The sequence below is a fragment of the Rasamsonia emersonii genome (assembly GCF_000968595.1).
Source record: "Rasamsonia emersonii CBS 393.64 chromosome Unknown ctg1118621760018, whole genome shotgun sequence".
NCBI classification, from domain to species: domain Eukaryota; kingdom Fungi; phylum Ascomycota; class Eurotiomycetes; order Eurotiales; family Trichocomaceae; genus Rasamsonia; species Rasamsonia emersonii.
The window spans coordinates 67,393-82,302 of NW_013563269.1; the positions used below are offsets into that span (position 1 = coordinate 67,393).

Genomic DNA, 14,910 nt, shown 5'->3' on the forward strand with positions numbered 1-14,910 from the left:
GGATGAGGATGGGAAAAAGAAGAAGAAAGAGTAGCAGAGCCATACAGCGCTCAATGGTATGCAACATGATCATGATCGCAAACACATCCTTCTGCTGGAGTCCAACGCCGCGCCATGCCTTTTCTAGAGACTAATACCAGAAGAATGAATGCCAAAGCCACAGCCAGTCATAAGAGAACTTGAGGTATAGAAAGGGTAATACGGTGAAAAAAAAGTAAGGGAGAAGAGTGGAGAAAGAGAAAGAGAAAGCAAGTGGGAAAAAAAATAAAAATGAAGAGAAGAGAAGGGTTATAAGATGGCAGAATCTCGAATAGAAAACAGCTTCGTTAAATGCAGATACCCACTCATTAACGGGCTGAGTTGAAGGGACGTCGAACCAAGGTTTCACCACGGAGAAGATCAAACAAATATGGGGAATCAAAACTCCATGAAAAAAAAAGCAAGCACAGCCATAGCAAAAGAAGATGATGACATGCAAAAAAACGGGGCAACTCGTTAGCGTAGGAAGGACATTGTTGGAATTGATTCCAGGCGATGATTCAAGCTTTTGATTCGGCAGGTGCTTGATGTTTCGCGGAGCTCCCTTTGCTACGCCAAGTAGAAACTGCCGGGATGTTGGCTTTGAAGCGTTGTTCCTCCGTGCCGTATGCGCGGGGAGTCAACTTGATCAGCGTATGAAGGGGAACTTCCATCCACGGACTCTGTTCCTGGGACATATTGTGGAAATACGCATAGATGCACCGCAAAACCGCCTGATGGGTGACGATGATCACGTTCTCGCTGCGCTCGAGCTCCATGATGATGGGCTCGAGGCGGATGACGACATCTCGGTACGACTCACCACCGCGATAGCGGTAGTTGTATTTGTCTTCGTCTCGGGCCGCAAAGTCTTCGGGATACCTTTCCGCAATTTGCTCGTATGTCAAGCCATCGCAGACCCCAGAGTCGAGCTCATCCAGCGCTTTCCACTCGAGCTTCTCGTAACCCATCTCGGCTGCAAGATAGCGAGCCGTCTGAATCGTCCGCTTCAGGGTTGAGGTCCAAATTGTCAATTTGGCACCAGGTGGAACGCCGGACTGTCTTAGAAGCCCTGGAAGGGCCCTGGCATAGGCCTCACCGCGAGAGGAGATGTCCGAGTCACCGCCAATCTTGCCTTCGAGATTATACTCGGATTCTCCGTGCTATACCAAATCGTTAGTCATACGTCATGAAGTGGAGCGAAATAGCAACTTACCCGAGACAGCCAAATGGAGCGAGGTTTGATGTGAAGATTCTGGATGTAATAGACTAGTCGGCTCGACAGGTAATCTTTGATGTTGTTGATGATGACCGTCGAACCAACATTGATCAGCTTGACGTAGGTGTAATGTTTCTCATCTTCGTCAATGGTTTCATACACCTTTTCGTAATTGCGGATACGGTTACGAAAATCTTGGGCGGCAACCTCGGGGTCCTGTCCTTGGTAATCTGGTGATGTCGTCTTGACCTCTTTAATATTGTTCATGATGATCTCCTCGTCGTCGCAGCACGATTCCACGAATAGGGTTTCGATGCCTTCTTCTGCACAACACTTGTGGATCCAGGCTCTTCTGGCCTTGGTGGAGTTGGTCGCGTCTAGGATGGCGACCACACCACGTCCCTCCCGGAACCACTTGAGCATGTCGTTCATGGCCGCTTCAGCAGCTGCTCGTCTCATCCTCTCCCCTTCAGGATTAGACGGATCGAAAAACTCAGCGACTGGATGCGGCGAGATTTTTCGGCGATACGAGCCTACATTGAAGATCTGAGCGGAGATGCCGACCCATGCCAGATAGCGCATAGCTGTCCCTCGCTTGTTAGGATCTGAGAAATTGCAAGGAGTCATGAAGGGGAGAAAAAAAAGATATATGATGAGAGCAGTCTTCCAATTACATACCTTTCCCTGCTATGAGACTCTTGCCTCTGGCCGGGAGGCCGACCATGACAACGCAGATCTTGGTGTCATCAGACTGTACACCCAATTTGTTAGTCTTCCCGAAAAAGAGAAATTCTCTGTTTCGAAAGCGTAGCAGATATGATGGGCATGATTCGATTTTATTAAGGAAAAGGGGAGCATGTAACAGAGAGTGCTAAGAGAGCCAAAGAGACTAAAAGCTAATGCAACGGAAGACGGGAAGCCTTGGAAGAGAGAGCGTAGCAGAACGGCCAAGAAATACAAAGGATGGGTACAATGAGGGCTTATAGGAGATGCAACATTGACAGCGGAAAGCGAGAAATAAAAGGGAAATCGCAATCAAGGATCATTACTTGTATGCTAGAACGCATCATGGCCCTTGGTGACGGTGCTATAGGTCGCGTGAACTATGTATAGCATTGCCCGGCCGTTGATAAAGGGGCCAGCCACGGATGCCCTTTGTTTCTCTCAATCGAACCCCTTCTGCGGAGGGATGGTGCGAATGCGGCAGCACTCTGCCTGGGAAGGACAAAGAATACGAGCAGGAAAGTCGACGGTTCTCTTGTCCGCCTCGAGGTCTTGATGAAATGTAGTTGAGATAACATTTCTGGTGTTTACTCTCAACCCGCAGATATTCTCCACCCATCGTGACATGATCCACAGGAGCATTTTGTCCGGGAAAAAAAAAAGTCGAGAATGGCCAGTCGGACGTGCCCGATAATTGATCGGAATCCAGCGGACAATTAGATGACCGTCTTTTCTCGCCCCGCAATTATTGACTACCAGGCTACCAGCGCTGAGACAATCCTTCCGAGGCCGAGGAAAGGAGGCCTGGAACCCGCGGGAGTTCGAATCCATGGCGGAGGTGACGACTGGGCCATTCACGCCCGCATCACGTACTCGAACACAGCCAACTTGGGATATCTGGCATTGCGGGCGCGCTTAATCGAGAGGGCTCTGCCGTTTGGCGCCAGCAGGACCACCATGATGATGCCAGCGAAAGGCACAGATTGCGACAATCGGGTCAAGCACACCGCCTCTGTAAGATGGCGCATGGGAATCCCCGCATAGCCTTTTGTCCAAACAGGGAGTCCCGAGACGTCGCGTCTGCTCAACAGGGGCGCCGGTGAGGGGAGCAGCCGCTCTCCGTCGCTCTCCCGGGGCCGAGACACCGCCTGCTCGGGTGTCCCGCCACAAGGCCAGAGCCTCCTCGCGCCGTTGGTGCGGGCCAATGGAGATCATACGAGGCTTGCCAGCTGTGTCCACCAGAGCATCCTTCACGGCCGCAGCAGTCTCAGGTCGCGACTCCAAGGCGGTCTTGGGCATAGAGCGAGCGGACCGCACGAGCAACGAGCAGGGATGGTTCCAGATCCGGAAGAGGAGAGAATATCAAGGGCAAAATATCATGCAATAATGCGAGAACCGGAAACGGGGCATACAGCCGGCACGGAAATGAAAAGACATGATGTGTGAGGGGAACTCTTCCAAGGCATGGAATGGAATAGAATAGAATACGGAGACAGAACCGCCACTCAAGAAAAGCAGGCACTTACACTAGCAAAGAAGATTTTGTTTGCAGATTCTCTCCGACCCGAGTCGCCGGAGGTCATGGTGATAGAAGTTCAATTGAACCTCACAATAGAATGCCGTGTAACTGGAGGCGGGGAGACGACCAGGAAAGAGAGAGAATCAGATAAAATGCCGGCAGCCGTGATTATGGTGCTCCGCGGCGATTAGTATTGCTATTGAGTCACTCCAGGACAGATCTCGTGGTTAATACTCAGGACGCCGGACTCTGCTTCTGCTATCTGGTGGAAGGGTGTTGGTCTGTGCCACTCAGATCATGCGAAAAAGATACGGGACTGTCGACATGCGACTTGCCCTCCGATGTGGCTGATGGAGCTCGAATCTCGGCTCGCCGCGTCTTCCAATGCGGTGAAGGATCTCAACGTCATTTCCGCGGGGCGACAGCTCAGGCACTGCGGGCGTGAGGCCAGGTGTGGTTGGGGGTCGAGCGATAACGAAGTGAATAAGAAGGCAGACGAATCTTGGTTCTTGCTATTCACGAGCAGAAAGGTCAAAACGGAACTCGTGTGTTGCAGAGCCAGGTTCGGGTCAAACTCACGGCCTTCCATCACCCCGCGGTGTTGCTGACTTTGCGGCAAATTTACCAAGCTCGCGCTACCACGGTACCTTACCACCTTCACTCTCTACTACTACACCTAGAAGACTGCTCATTCAGGCAGCGTATGGAAATCGCTAAATTAATTCAAATTAGTTTCGTTTTTTTTTAAAAAAAATCTTGTAGTTCTGGTTGACACGCTCATAGCGGGGCCAAAAGAGCAACTTTACTGTCATTCATGAGGATCGTGAGCTATGATTGAGAGTAGAAACAACATAAATCAAAGGTGAAAACCCGCTGTTTCCGAAAAGGAAAGATAAATGCCAGGAAGAAGAAGAAGCCCAAAAAAGGCTAGATCCAGTTAAGGGATGGTTTTTAGTGGTAGGTATGTAGTTACTTGAAGCTCTGGGATTTTGTAGCCAGGGTAGAATCTATACGGAGTAATGACATCGCAGATGTTCCCTCCAAACTATGCAGCAGCAGCTGTCGTTTCCCTCGTCTCAGCGCTCGTCGATGGCAAGTCTTTCCCGCGAGCAGCCTCCCAGTTTTTCCTCTCATCGGGCTTCCACGACTCCCCGCGAGCGTGGCCAATTTTAATTTTACCTCCCCAGGGGCCCTCTTGGCCATTTAAGGAGGCCTTGGCCGCAGATGCCTCATCGGCACTCGCAAAATCAACAAAAAGATAATAATGGTTCCCGGGTTCGAACCGTTTGGACGGGTGCGGTGAGATGAGCTTGCTTATCGCCTCGCTACATGAGAGGATATATCAGTCAGAACAATTCAGTCTTGCGCGAAGCGAAATGACCAAGGGATATGGTACGTACACATTGTACCCCTTGAAAAAGTTGCGGATTTCATTGTCGATGGTCAGCTGGCTGGATAGCTTGGGGAGACCGCCGACATATAACCGGCGACCCTGTTCACTGTACCCCTTAAAGTGGGCAGAAGCGTCATTTCGCTGCCAGCGGTCAAAAGTGTATGAAGGCGAGCCTGTCTTGTCATTGGCACGGGGGGATGGGCTGTCAGTCGTCCTGGAGAATGAGCGGTCCTGGGTCGATTTGGCAACTCCCGGCTTGACTCTGACTGGGCGTCCAAGCAGATCCCGTCCGTCTAGTTCTTTCATCGCCCGATCAGCCTGATCTTTTGTTTCCAAGTCTACAAAACAGTAGGAGGGGTTGCGGCCGGTAAAGGGGTCGATCGAGATGTCAATCCGCTCGCTAGGGAGAGGCACTGATCAGTCAACAGGAGCGATACGAGTTCAGTCAAATGCCGCACATTTTATAGTCTCCTCCAGCAAACAAGGCTTCCACATCCTCTCTCTTGGCCATGTACGGCATGTTGCCCACATAGAGACGTCTGCCCTCCGCTATCGCCTGGGGAGATGATCTGTTGAACGGGGAGCGGGGCGAACTGGTCGGCTGATTTGAAAACCTGGGACTGTGGCCATTTGGACTGTCCTCTGCCTTGATGCGCCAATTGGGCGAGTTGAGTGCGCGGCTTGCTGTTTTGCCTCCATTCTGGAAGGGGGATTTTGTCGGTGCTATCGCCCCGCTTTAGCAACAGTTTTTCAAAACGTGACAGAGACAACTGCATCATATTGAATTGAGGACGTAAAAGTACATACTCCAGGGCTGTTGCCTCTGATTAGAGTTGTCGACTGTGTCAGTCATCTTGTCGATCGAGCAAAAGAATGGCAATATCCACAAGAAACGCGGTCGCGCACAGAATGAATGGACGGGTGTTATTTCCGACTGACGACTTGAAACAGAAGTTGCGCTGTGTTGCCGGATAATTTTTCCAGAGAGAAGTAATTTTGGGGCAGAAACGAAAGAACCAAAGTTTTTTTTTTGTCTTTTCTTTTTTTTTTGACTTGTTTTTCCTTTGACAGAATTTTTGGCAGCCCACGACTCCACGAAGCTTCAGTGAGATTCTGGCTCCGCTCAGAGTCACGACTCCAAAGAAAGAACGTCGAGCGGTGAAGGCCTGGCAAATAATAAAGCAAACAGAGAAAAAAACCACTGAGAAATAAAATTCTAGAACGTTTTTAACGATTGTTATTTGTTGCAACGCTGATTTGGGGCAAATTCCTGCGTCATGGTTGGTTCATTAAGCGTTCCTTTTTTTTATTTTGCCGCTAGCGATTCCTTCAACGGGAGCTCCCCGCAATTTTTTTTCTTGTTTCTGTTTTTTTCCCTTGCTTCCCCCCTCAACCTTGATCCTGTCTAGCTCAGCTCAAACCTAGCCGAGTCAGAGATGTGAGTGGCATCGTTCAGAATGAGGCTCTTTCTCATCCGCCACGGTGAGACCGTCCATAACGTGGGGCTGGCGTGGTACGGGCTCCCTGCTGCTGCTTTGAACCTCGCGTCAACTGGTGTTTGTTGACTTGTCTGCAGGGCGGGCACCACGGATTCCACCCTCACGAATCATGGCGTCCTACAGATTCAACGCCTGGCTCAGTACTTTACATCCTGCAGGATCAAGTTCACCCGAGTCTTCTCGTCGGACCTGAAGAGAGCTCAGCTCACCGCGGAAGGTATCTGCGCGGAACCAAGCCAGCAGATTCAGCAGCAACTGGGAGGCCCTGCTCTGACCCCGCTGTTGACACCGTACCTCAGAGAACAGTATTTCGGGACATTGGAAGGTGCCAATATGAAGTCGTCTCGTACAGCCTCCGGGCAGAACTACGGTGGCATGGACACGGGGTTTTCAACTGTCAGCGCCGAGTCACAGGCTTCGATGGAAGCCCGGGTGAATGCTTTTCTCAGCGAATATCTTCTGCCGGTGCTGCTTAACGATACAAGCGACGACGAGACAGTGGCGGTTGTTGCCCATGGGGTCATTCTTCGTGTCCTCTGGCTCTGCATCACTAGTCTTTTTAATCCCCAGGATATTCGTTTTGGACCTGGGGTGGCTTGGAACCTCCGGCCCGGGGTGCCGTTCATTCCATTCTGGTCTAACACAGGATTCGTGGAATTGTATATACAGCGGCGTCTACCGCCAGAGTCACTAACTTTGTCCAAGTTTTCTACTCCCTCACAGCAGGATTTCACTTCCGGTGTTCAGGAAACTGCACCGCCTGTACAGTCGACCCTCCCAGAGACCTCGCCGTCTGATGCTCTTCTGTCAGGCTGGACGATGGACGTCCTGGCAGTGGATAGCAAGGCACACTTGGCTGATCTGCGTTGNACCCGCGGAGGAATCGGAAGTGCGGCGTATGATGAGCGACAACAAAAGATTGACAGCTTTTTTGGAAAATCGGGAGTTTACTGAATATTAAACATGCAGGTGGACTGGCTCTCCTCAACCATAATTAATGGTGAGTATACACTTCTGTTTTTTCCCACCTTTCCCCCCATCCCCTTCTCTATTAAGCACCATGCCCATTATGATGAAGCAAACAAATTCACCCAGACCTCTTCCGAGAGATCTATCTCCATGCGGAACGTGAAATTAGTCCAACTGCTGTCTGAATGGGCTCTTGCATCATGTTTATCTGTTGACCATCTTGATTAGTTCCTCTTGTTCTGTCTAGACGACAAACTAGTTCAGTTCAACGACTAACAGGAGCAAAGGAGACCAGAGCAGAGCCTTTCTAATGAAGACTTCTAGCGGCGTCGACTACCGTACTGACGCTTGGCTACTACTTGTGTATACCACAATAGACTTCGATCCGAGCAAGCATGACCCTGGTATTGCCAATATTTATCTATGTCTCAAATGTATGTACATACAGAATGATGAAGATATATATGAAGAATATGAACCTTGACAAACAAGAACGTCCATCTACGCACCTGTCCTGTCCGCCATCCATCCATCCTCCATCCTCCATGGCCCAGATGCAATGCAATCCCAAGCCCTAACCCCCAAGCCCGATAGGAAATATAAGCGAACGCCCATGCAAGACAAAGACAGAAAAAGAAAAAGCGAAAAAAAAAAGGAACAAGCCTGTACAGAAAAAAACAAGAACGGCAGGCAAGAAGCAACCAAAAAAAAAAAGAGCAAAAGGATAGAGATAGAACACCCGGACCCGAATTCGGACCCGGACCGGTTTAAAAAGAAAAAAAAACTCGCTATCTCTATTCTAAACAGGCAGAGATCTGTGTTTGTGTTTGTTCTGCTGTGACTGTGACAAACATGACTGACCGACCGGCTGGTCGTTCTCGTTCCCATCCATCCATCCATCTTATTCTTATGTGCTGGATCGAGTCAAGTCTCATTCATCTCATGACGGACGGATTGATTGATTCATGAAAATGAAAGGTTGATCGATCGATCAGATCGGATAGATAGATCCTAGATCCTATTGCGCATGGCATGGCATGTTCCATCGCATCACAACCGTAATTAGGTAACTGGTCATGGCGTCATGGTCATGGTCATGGTCATGGGCATGGTCAACGATCGTGATTCATTCCCTTTTTCTGTGTTTCTGTGTGTGTTCTGTTCGTCCAGCAGACATCAAACAATATTGAACCCCACAGCACCAGGATGATGAAGATGGTGCGGTGAAACCCTGTCAGGGGAAACATCCTCCATCTCATAGAGGACTTCCGGCTGGACCTTGCTGAGACGAAACACGTAGCGCTTAAAGAAATACGGGATCTGGCGCAGACCCCAAGCGGCATGGACGCGGGTAGGCACGGAGAAGACCTGGTCGAGCTCCTCGAGGGTGCGGCCTTTCGTCTCGGGCATGAGCATCAGGATCAGCCACCAGCCGACGATGTTCCAGGCGCCGTACCAGGCGAAGCCGCCCTGGGTGGTAAACGCGTTCTGCAGCGACGGCCACGTGATGGCTAGCAGGAAGTTGAAGAACCAGGTTGTCGCCGTCGCGAGCGCCATGCCGTACGACCGCACGTACAGCGGATACGCCTCGGCCGAGTAGGTGAATGGCACGGGGCCCTCGCCCGGCGAGTAGAAGATGCCGAATAGGAAGATGCCCAGCGCGATGCAGCCCAGGCGCGCCGTGTGATGCGTCTCGGGAATCCAGAAGCTGAAGCCCGTGAAGAACATGGACAGCGCCATCAGTGGGAACGTGGTGAGCAGGAGATTGCGCCGCCCGAACGTGTCGATCGTGTAGATGGCCGGGATCGCGAAGAGCCAGTTGACGAGACCGAATCCCAGCGACGCGGAAAACGCGGATATCGGCGAGAAGTTGGCCTGCAGGAAGATCTCAGACGAGTAGTAGGCGATCACGTTGACTCCGCAGAACTGTGGACGATCATTCTGTCAGCTCATCATTGTCTCGAATGTTCAAGAGCCTCCGGGTGACCTACCTGCTGCATGAACATGACGATTTCAGACGCGATCAACGCGCGGCGGTTGCGGGGCACCATGATCAGCTCCACCACCTTGTTCTGGCCCAACTTCATCGTCGTCTCTGCCTCCAGCAGCGTGTGCATGTAGTATATGTCTCGGGCGGCTTGGAGCTTGGTGTACCGCAGCCGGCACATGGACTGATACGCCTTGTCATAGCGGCCCTTGCTCATGTACCAACGGGGCGATTCGGGACAGAGGAAGACGAGTACGCAGACGATGACGGCCGGGAACATGGCCGATCCCATCATGAGACGCCAGTTGAGGCCGACGATGCCGGACTGGTCCGGCACTTTGAAAAACGCCAGATCGGCCGCGTATCCGAACATGATGCCAAAGGCCGTCCACATCTGCCACTGCATGACGAGGGCACCTCTGATCGCCGGCGGACCTAAGCCCTCATTGTTAGCCTATGACCGTCTCTATGTATGTATGTATGTTGGCGCGGTAGTAAGACGCACTGCTCTCCGCGGCGTAAACCGGCACGGTAGCCGACTTGGGCCCGATTCCAAACCCCAGGACGAATCGGGCGATGAACATGTGCCACCATGTGTTGACACACCCCTGCCACAGACAGGCCAGGGTCGACAGCAGACAGGTGATGAAGATGGTTCCTCGGCGACCAAACCAGTGGTTGAAGGGAATGGTCAGCCAGCAGCCTGCTACCGCGCAGCAGAGGTAGGGAGCTGCGTTGAGAAGCCCGAGCAGCCACGTGGAGCGCGGGTCGTTTCCTGCAATCCCGAATTGATACTTGTAGAGCACCTGTGCGCCATTGACGACCGTTTCGTCTATCCAATCGATGCAGGGCCGCGTCAGCACGCCAGGCAAGTCAGTTGTGTTTGGGGGCGACAGGATCAAGAGAGAGACAACGTACCCATGCCTTGGACCGCCGCGCAGATGGAGCAGATCACAATCACCATATACATCAGCTTGGGCTGAGACCAGCGATTGTTGAACTCATCGCGAAGCACCTGGAGTTCCTGGGGCGTCAGGCCTTCAATGCCCTCGAACCGGTGGGGGCCTGGGCCAGGACGGCGCCCATTTCGAAGGCCCGGATATCCTCCTCGTCGCCCATCTGATGCGTGATGCTGAACCGGATGCCTTGCTTTCTCAGCTCTTCGTGCGTGTATCCGGCGAGCGGATTGGCGAGTTTGGCGTTGAGATTGCGCCTAGCGCGCTCCGCTGCCGTCAGATGCGAACGTCGAGGCGGAGCATATTCGATATTCTCCGTCTGCGGGGGAGACTCTCCTCCCGGCGTCGGCTGCATTCTTTTTTCCAACATGATCAAAACTAGCCAGGATCAAGCGGTCTCGAGGAGGAGATGGTGGATGCAAGCCATGAATCAACTAGCCCCCAGCATGGAGAGACGCTGCTGAGACATCAAAAGGCCGCTCCAGTTCGCTCGAGTCGGGCGCCAGAAGGGCGACTGTCTCTGGCGGCACACGGTGGAGTCGAGTTTTCTTTCTTTCCTGTTACGGTAACCAGGAAGAGAAAAACCTGAGGGGTGACGGATATCTGAGAAGGAATCCTCCAGTCCACCTGTAATAAAAACGAACAGTCGCACAGGCACTGTCTCGCCGAGCCACCATGTCGAAAAGGAAGGGCGAGAGAGACAAAGAAGAGGCATATAAGAAAGAAAGCGACCAGCCATATGTAAGTTAGAGCGATCTGGTCCCACGGGGCAGAGGGCGGCCGAGCCAGCCCATCGGGGCGCAATCTGGGGGAGGGCGCGGGACAGAGGCTCGCCCGATGACAACATGATCTCCAGTCCAGTCCACAACGATATGGATGTAATGTAATAATTATTCGCAGCGCTCGAGCGCGACCCACGGGGTAGAATCCTTCCCCCGTTGCTCGGGCCCGATCGGCCTGGGGGCGAACGCAAGACGATTGGAGGACGCGCGCCTCCCCAGACCAACGCCGCCGCTGTCAAAAGCACCGACTGGTTCGGCCACGCGAGGCCATCTCCATCCCTGGGAATAGGCCAGCCATGCGCGGCAGAGCAGGCTCAGTCGGGTTGAGGGCATGGCTCGCCATCCCCAGACGAGTCTTACGGGGATGCGGTGACTCAGAAGGACCCACGACTGGCCTGACCTGCAGCTTACGGAGTACTTCCCTCTGAGCCTACTCGCAAGGAGAATTACCTAAAGCAAGAAGGCCATCGCGAGAACGAAACACGAGAGCTGGAACCTGGAGGCTGGGGACTAGCGCACTTTCTAGAACGCACTAACAGCTGCGCTAGATCACCTCGCTAATTTAGATGCTACCAACGAACACGGGTCGCGATAATCACGTACGGAGCACTATTACTCACCTAGGGCAAAGGGCAAAAAACCATGTGCCCAGTGCACTTCACTCGAAGCCCCCAACACTGATGGCGCATTTGGCTGTCTGTTTCAAAACACGCCTAAGGCGGTTTCTTGCAGAAGAAGGATCTTGCTCGCATCGCAGCAGGCAAGACGAGCCGGATGCAACGGGGCTTTCTCCGTATTCTACAGCGTCATCTTCTTACTCCGGAGTAAGCAAGAGAAAAAAAATTGTAGAAGACTGTCCGGGCCGTTGGCACTTGTCCAAGGTTTTTTTTTTCTTTTTTGTAAGATGGCCAATCAGCATGCAATCAATTAAAGCAGTGTTGCTTTGTTTCTCCCATCGGAATGTTATTGGTGCTGGGCGACTAGAAGGACAGACCATGTTCCATGCTTCACTCTATCCCTTACCAGGCATCTCGCGTGGCAAGTCTGGGGTGGAAGGTCAGCGTCTACGATATTAAACTTCATATAGCATCGTTTAGGGGGTATTTGTCAACCAGGAACCACGGATTAGGCTAACTGCCTACGGAGTAGACTTTGCTCCAGGATGCAAAGTTTGCATCCTGGAGATCGGTCACGTGTGCGAGCCCGACGCTACGGAGTACACGTGGAGCACAGCCAAACGGTGCAAACAGATCACGCTAGTCCTGTTTCGTCTGATTCCCCGGATGAAGTTTCCTGACCGACAATCGATATCAATTGGCACTGGGAGCATGTTTAGCTACTGTGACTATCTACCTGCTAAGGTATGGCAGATTGTAACAGATGAGCTGGCAAAAGGCGGCAAGCAATGGCAGAACCCCTAGGGTTCGCAGCGACAATGAGCCGCATCCAAACAGCGGTCGCGCTGAGGCTATGCAAGCCGATCATCTGTCCAGGGTGAGGGGGCATTCAGCCTTGTGCTGTACATGCACTTGTCTCGAGTATTTCATTGCGACTCCTCATCATGAGCCCTTCATTTCCCCTTTTTACAGTCCCGGGAGACTGTCTCTGCTCCTGTGACCGCCAGAATGGATCCGCTCAGTATCGTCGGGCTTGTTGGGAATATTGTCCAATTTCTTGACTTCACGGGGACGATACTATCCACGTCGGCCCATATCTACAGCTCCAGTAGAGGTGTATTGCCAGAGAATGCCGACATCGAGACCGTGACAAGACACCTGGTCCTGCTGAACAATAAGCTTAAAGACGCTGCGAGTTCTAGTGGGGCTGGCGAGCTTCAGAAGCTGTGTGCATTGTGCAGTAATGTCGCTGACGAACTGCTAGCAGCGTTAGATAAGCTGAAGGTCAAAGGTCAGCCAGGACGATGGAAGAGTGTTAAAAAGGCATTGCAAAGTATCTGGAGCAAAAATAAGATCGAAGAGCTCGAACAAAGGCTGGCGAGGCTCCGGGAAGAGCTGAACCTGCACGTTGTTGTTGAGTTGAGGTAATGAACGGCTTGGAGCCATTATTATCATATATAATCGCACTAAATGCAAGGCAGGGACCAACTTGCTCTGTTCAGAGCAGAAAACTCGGACCGCCTGCGGGAGCTCGATATAGCGACGAAGCATGTCGTGGACGCCATCGTCGACCAACGAGATGTCTTTGAAGCAGCGCATGATGCCCAGCTCACTTGCATGAAAGACTTGCACAGGGAAACATTGGCAAGAGTCAAAGAGGAGCATCTGATCACTCGCCGTGAAATACTTCATGAAATCCGGGCCGGTCTTCGTTCGGAGTCTGCTGACAGACAGACCCGCAGACAAGAAGCTTGCTGGTCTGTTCCCTTTGTGAGAAATCCAAAGTTTGTGGGCCGCGAACAGCAACTTGACGAACTTGAAAGAAGGTTGTTCGTCGAAGGTTCCTGCACGAAAATCGCCATCTTTGGTCTGGGTGGAGTGGGCAAAACTCAGATTGCGCTTGAATTAGCTTACCGAACCAGAGCACAAAGGCCAGACTGCTCTGTCTTCTGGGTGCCTTCGACCACTGTCGAAAGCTTTCAACAGGCATATCTCGACATTGGCCGGAAGCTGTGTTTACCACAAGCCGAGAAGCAGAATGACAACATCAAGAAGATCGTGCAAGAATACCTCAGTCAGGACAGCGCCGGCCGCTGGTTGCTGATATACGACAATGCGGACGATCTCGACCTGTGGTTCAAGAACACGGATGGCACCAACGAGCCAGCTTTAATCAACTATGTGCCGACAAGCAGCCAGGGGTCCATCATTTTCACGACGCGAGACCGAAAAGCCGCAGTCAAATTTGCTGCGCAAAACCTGGTCGGTGTCGGCGAGATGGATGAGCAGATAGCAACCCAGATGCTAAGCAAATCCCTAATTGATCAGCGACTCTTGAACGATCATCGGACCACGCTCGACCTCCTCGAGCAACTGACCTTTCTTCCCCTTGCCATTGCGCAGGCAGCCGCCTATATAAACGAAAATGGGATATCCCTCTCGGAATATCTATCACTTCTGAAGGATAAAGAGCATCGCATTATCGAAATCCTAAGTGAGGACTTCGAAGACGATGGAAGATATCGCAACATCAAGAATCCTATTGCCTCGACATGGCTGATTTCATTTGAGCAAATCAGGCGTCGTGATCCTCTCGCAGCAGAGTACCTGTCATTTATGGCCTGTATTGATCCAAGGGCTGTTCCGCAGTCCCTTCTGCCGCCGGCAAAGTCGAAGAAAAGGATGATTGAGGCAATTGGGACCCTGAGTGCTTACTCATTTATTACGAAGCGGCCTGCAGATTCGTCGCTGGACCTCCATCGGCTAGTCCATCTCGCCACTCGAAATTGGCTGCAAATGGAAAATTCGTTATCCAAGTGGGTGGCGAAGGCCATTGTACGGCTAGACGAGGTCTTCCCAAGCAATGATCACACAAACAGGGACTTGTGGAGAGCCTACTTACCGCACGCACTCTATGTCGTCCGCTCAGATCTTGGCGACGAGGTTCCAGAGAAACTATCATTGCTTGAGAAGCTTGGACTGTGTTTGCTTAGTGACGGAAGGTATAATGACGCCGAAATGTCATTTGTCCATGTGACAGAGACAAGGAAAAGGGTGCTGGGAGAGGAAGACCTGTCGACACTGGTCAGCATGGCCAATCTTGCACTGACATATTGCAACCAAGGACGATGGACAGAGGCAGAGGAGCTGAATAAGGAAGTGTTAGAGATAAGTAAGAGGGTGCGTGGGGAGAGGAGCACCAGGAGACACTGTCCATCATGGCCAATC

The 14,910-nt window shown here is 51.9% G+C and overlaps 6 protein-coding genes across 6 annotated transcripts; 3 read left to right on the forward strand and 3 right to left on the reverse strand.

Annotated features, from left to right (window-relative positions):
* Nucleotides 1–539: 539 nt before the first annotated feature.
* T310_2261 (6-phosphofructo-2-kinase) lies at nt 540–2,919 on the reverse strand (the record flags this gene model as incomplete). Its single annotated transcript, XM_013474879.1, has 5 exons — nt 540–1,181; nt 1,235–1,842; nt 1,916–1,988; nt 2,412–2,511; nt 2,834–2,919. The coding sequence occupies 5 exons, from the start codon at nt 2,917–2,919 to the stop codon at nt 540–542; spliced, it is 1,509 nt and encodes a 502-aa protein (XP_013330333.1).
* A 1,605-nt stretch (nt 2,920–4,524) lies between these two features.
* On the reverse strand, nt 4,525–5,651 carry T310_2262 (Ribonucleoprotein; the record flags this gene model as incomplete). Its single annotated transcript, XM_013474880.1, has 3 exons — nt 4,525–4,804; nt 4,880–5,285; nt 5,402–5,651. 3 exons carry the CDS (start codon nt 5,649–5,651, stop codon nt 4,525–4,527), a joined length of 936 nt encoding a protein of 311 aa, XP_013330334.1.
* A 498-nt stretch (nt 5,652–6,149) lies between these two features.
* On the forward strand, nt 6,150–7,325 carry T310_2263 (Phosphoglycerate mutase family protein; the record flags this gene model as incomplete). The annotated part of the gene is made up of 3 exons (XM_013474881.1): nt 6,150–6,152; nt 6,282–6,310; nt 6,449–7,325. 3 exons carry the CDS (start codon nt 6,150–6,152, stop codon nt 7,323–7,325), a joined length of 909 nt encoding a protein of 302 aa, XP_013330335.1.
* A 1,191-nt stretch (nt 7,326–8,516) lies between these two features.
* T310_2264 (MFS sugar transporter) lies at nt 8,517–10,653 on the reverse strand (the record flags this gene model as incomplete). The annotated part of the gene is made up of 4 exons (XM_013474882.1): nt 8,517–9,266; nt 9,332–9,762; nt 9,833–10,306; nt 10,383–10,653. 4 exons carry the CDS (start codon nt 10,651–10,653, stop codon nt 8,517–8,519), a joined length of 1,926 nt encoding a protein of 641 aa, XP_013330336.1.
* Nucleotides 10,654–10,958: 305 nt separating this feature from the next.
* On the forward strand, nt 10,959–11,392 carry T310_2265 (uncharacterized protein; the record flags this gene model as incomplete). The annotated part of the gene is made up of 3 exons (XM_013474883.1): nt 10,959–11,024; nt 11,057–11,166; nt 11,209–11,392. 3 exons carry the CDS (start codon nt 10,959–10,961, stop codon nt 11,390–11,392), a joined length of 360 nt encoding a protein of 119 aa, XP_013330337.1.
* Nucleotides 11,393–12,690: 1,298 nt separating this feature from the next.
* Nucleotides 12,691–14,910, forward strand: T310_2266 (kinesin light chain 1; the record flags this gene model as incomplete). Its single annotated transcript, XM_013474884.1, has 2 exons — nt 12,691–13,106; nt 13,164–14,910. Coding segments are annotated over 2 exons (2,163 nt in total), but the record flags the coding sequence as incomplete, so codon positions are not given.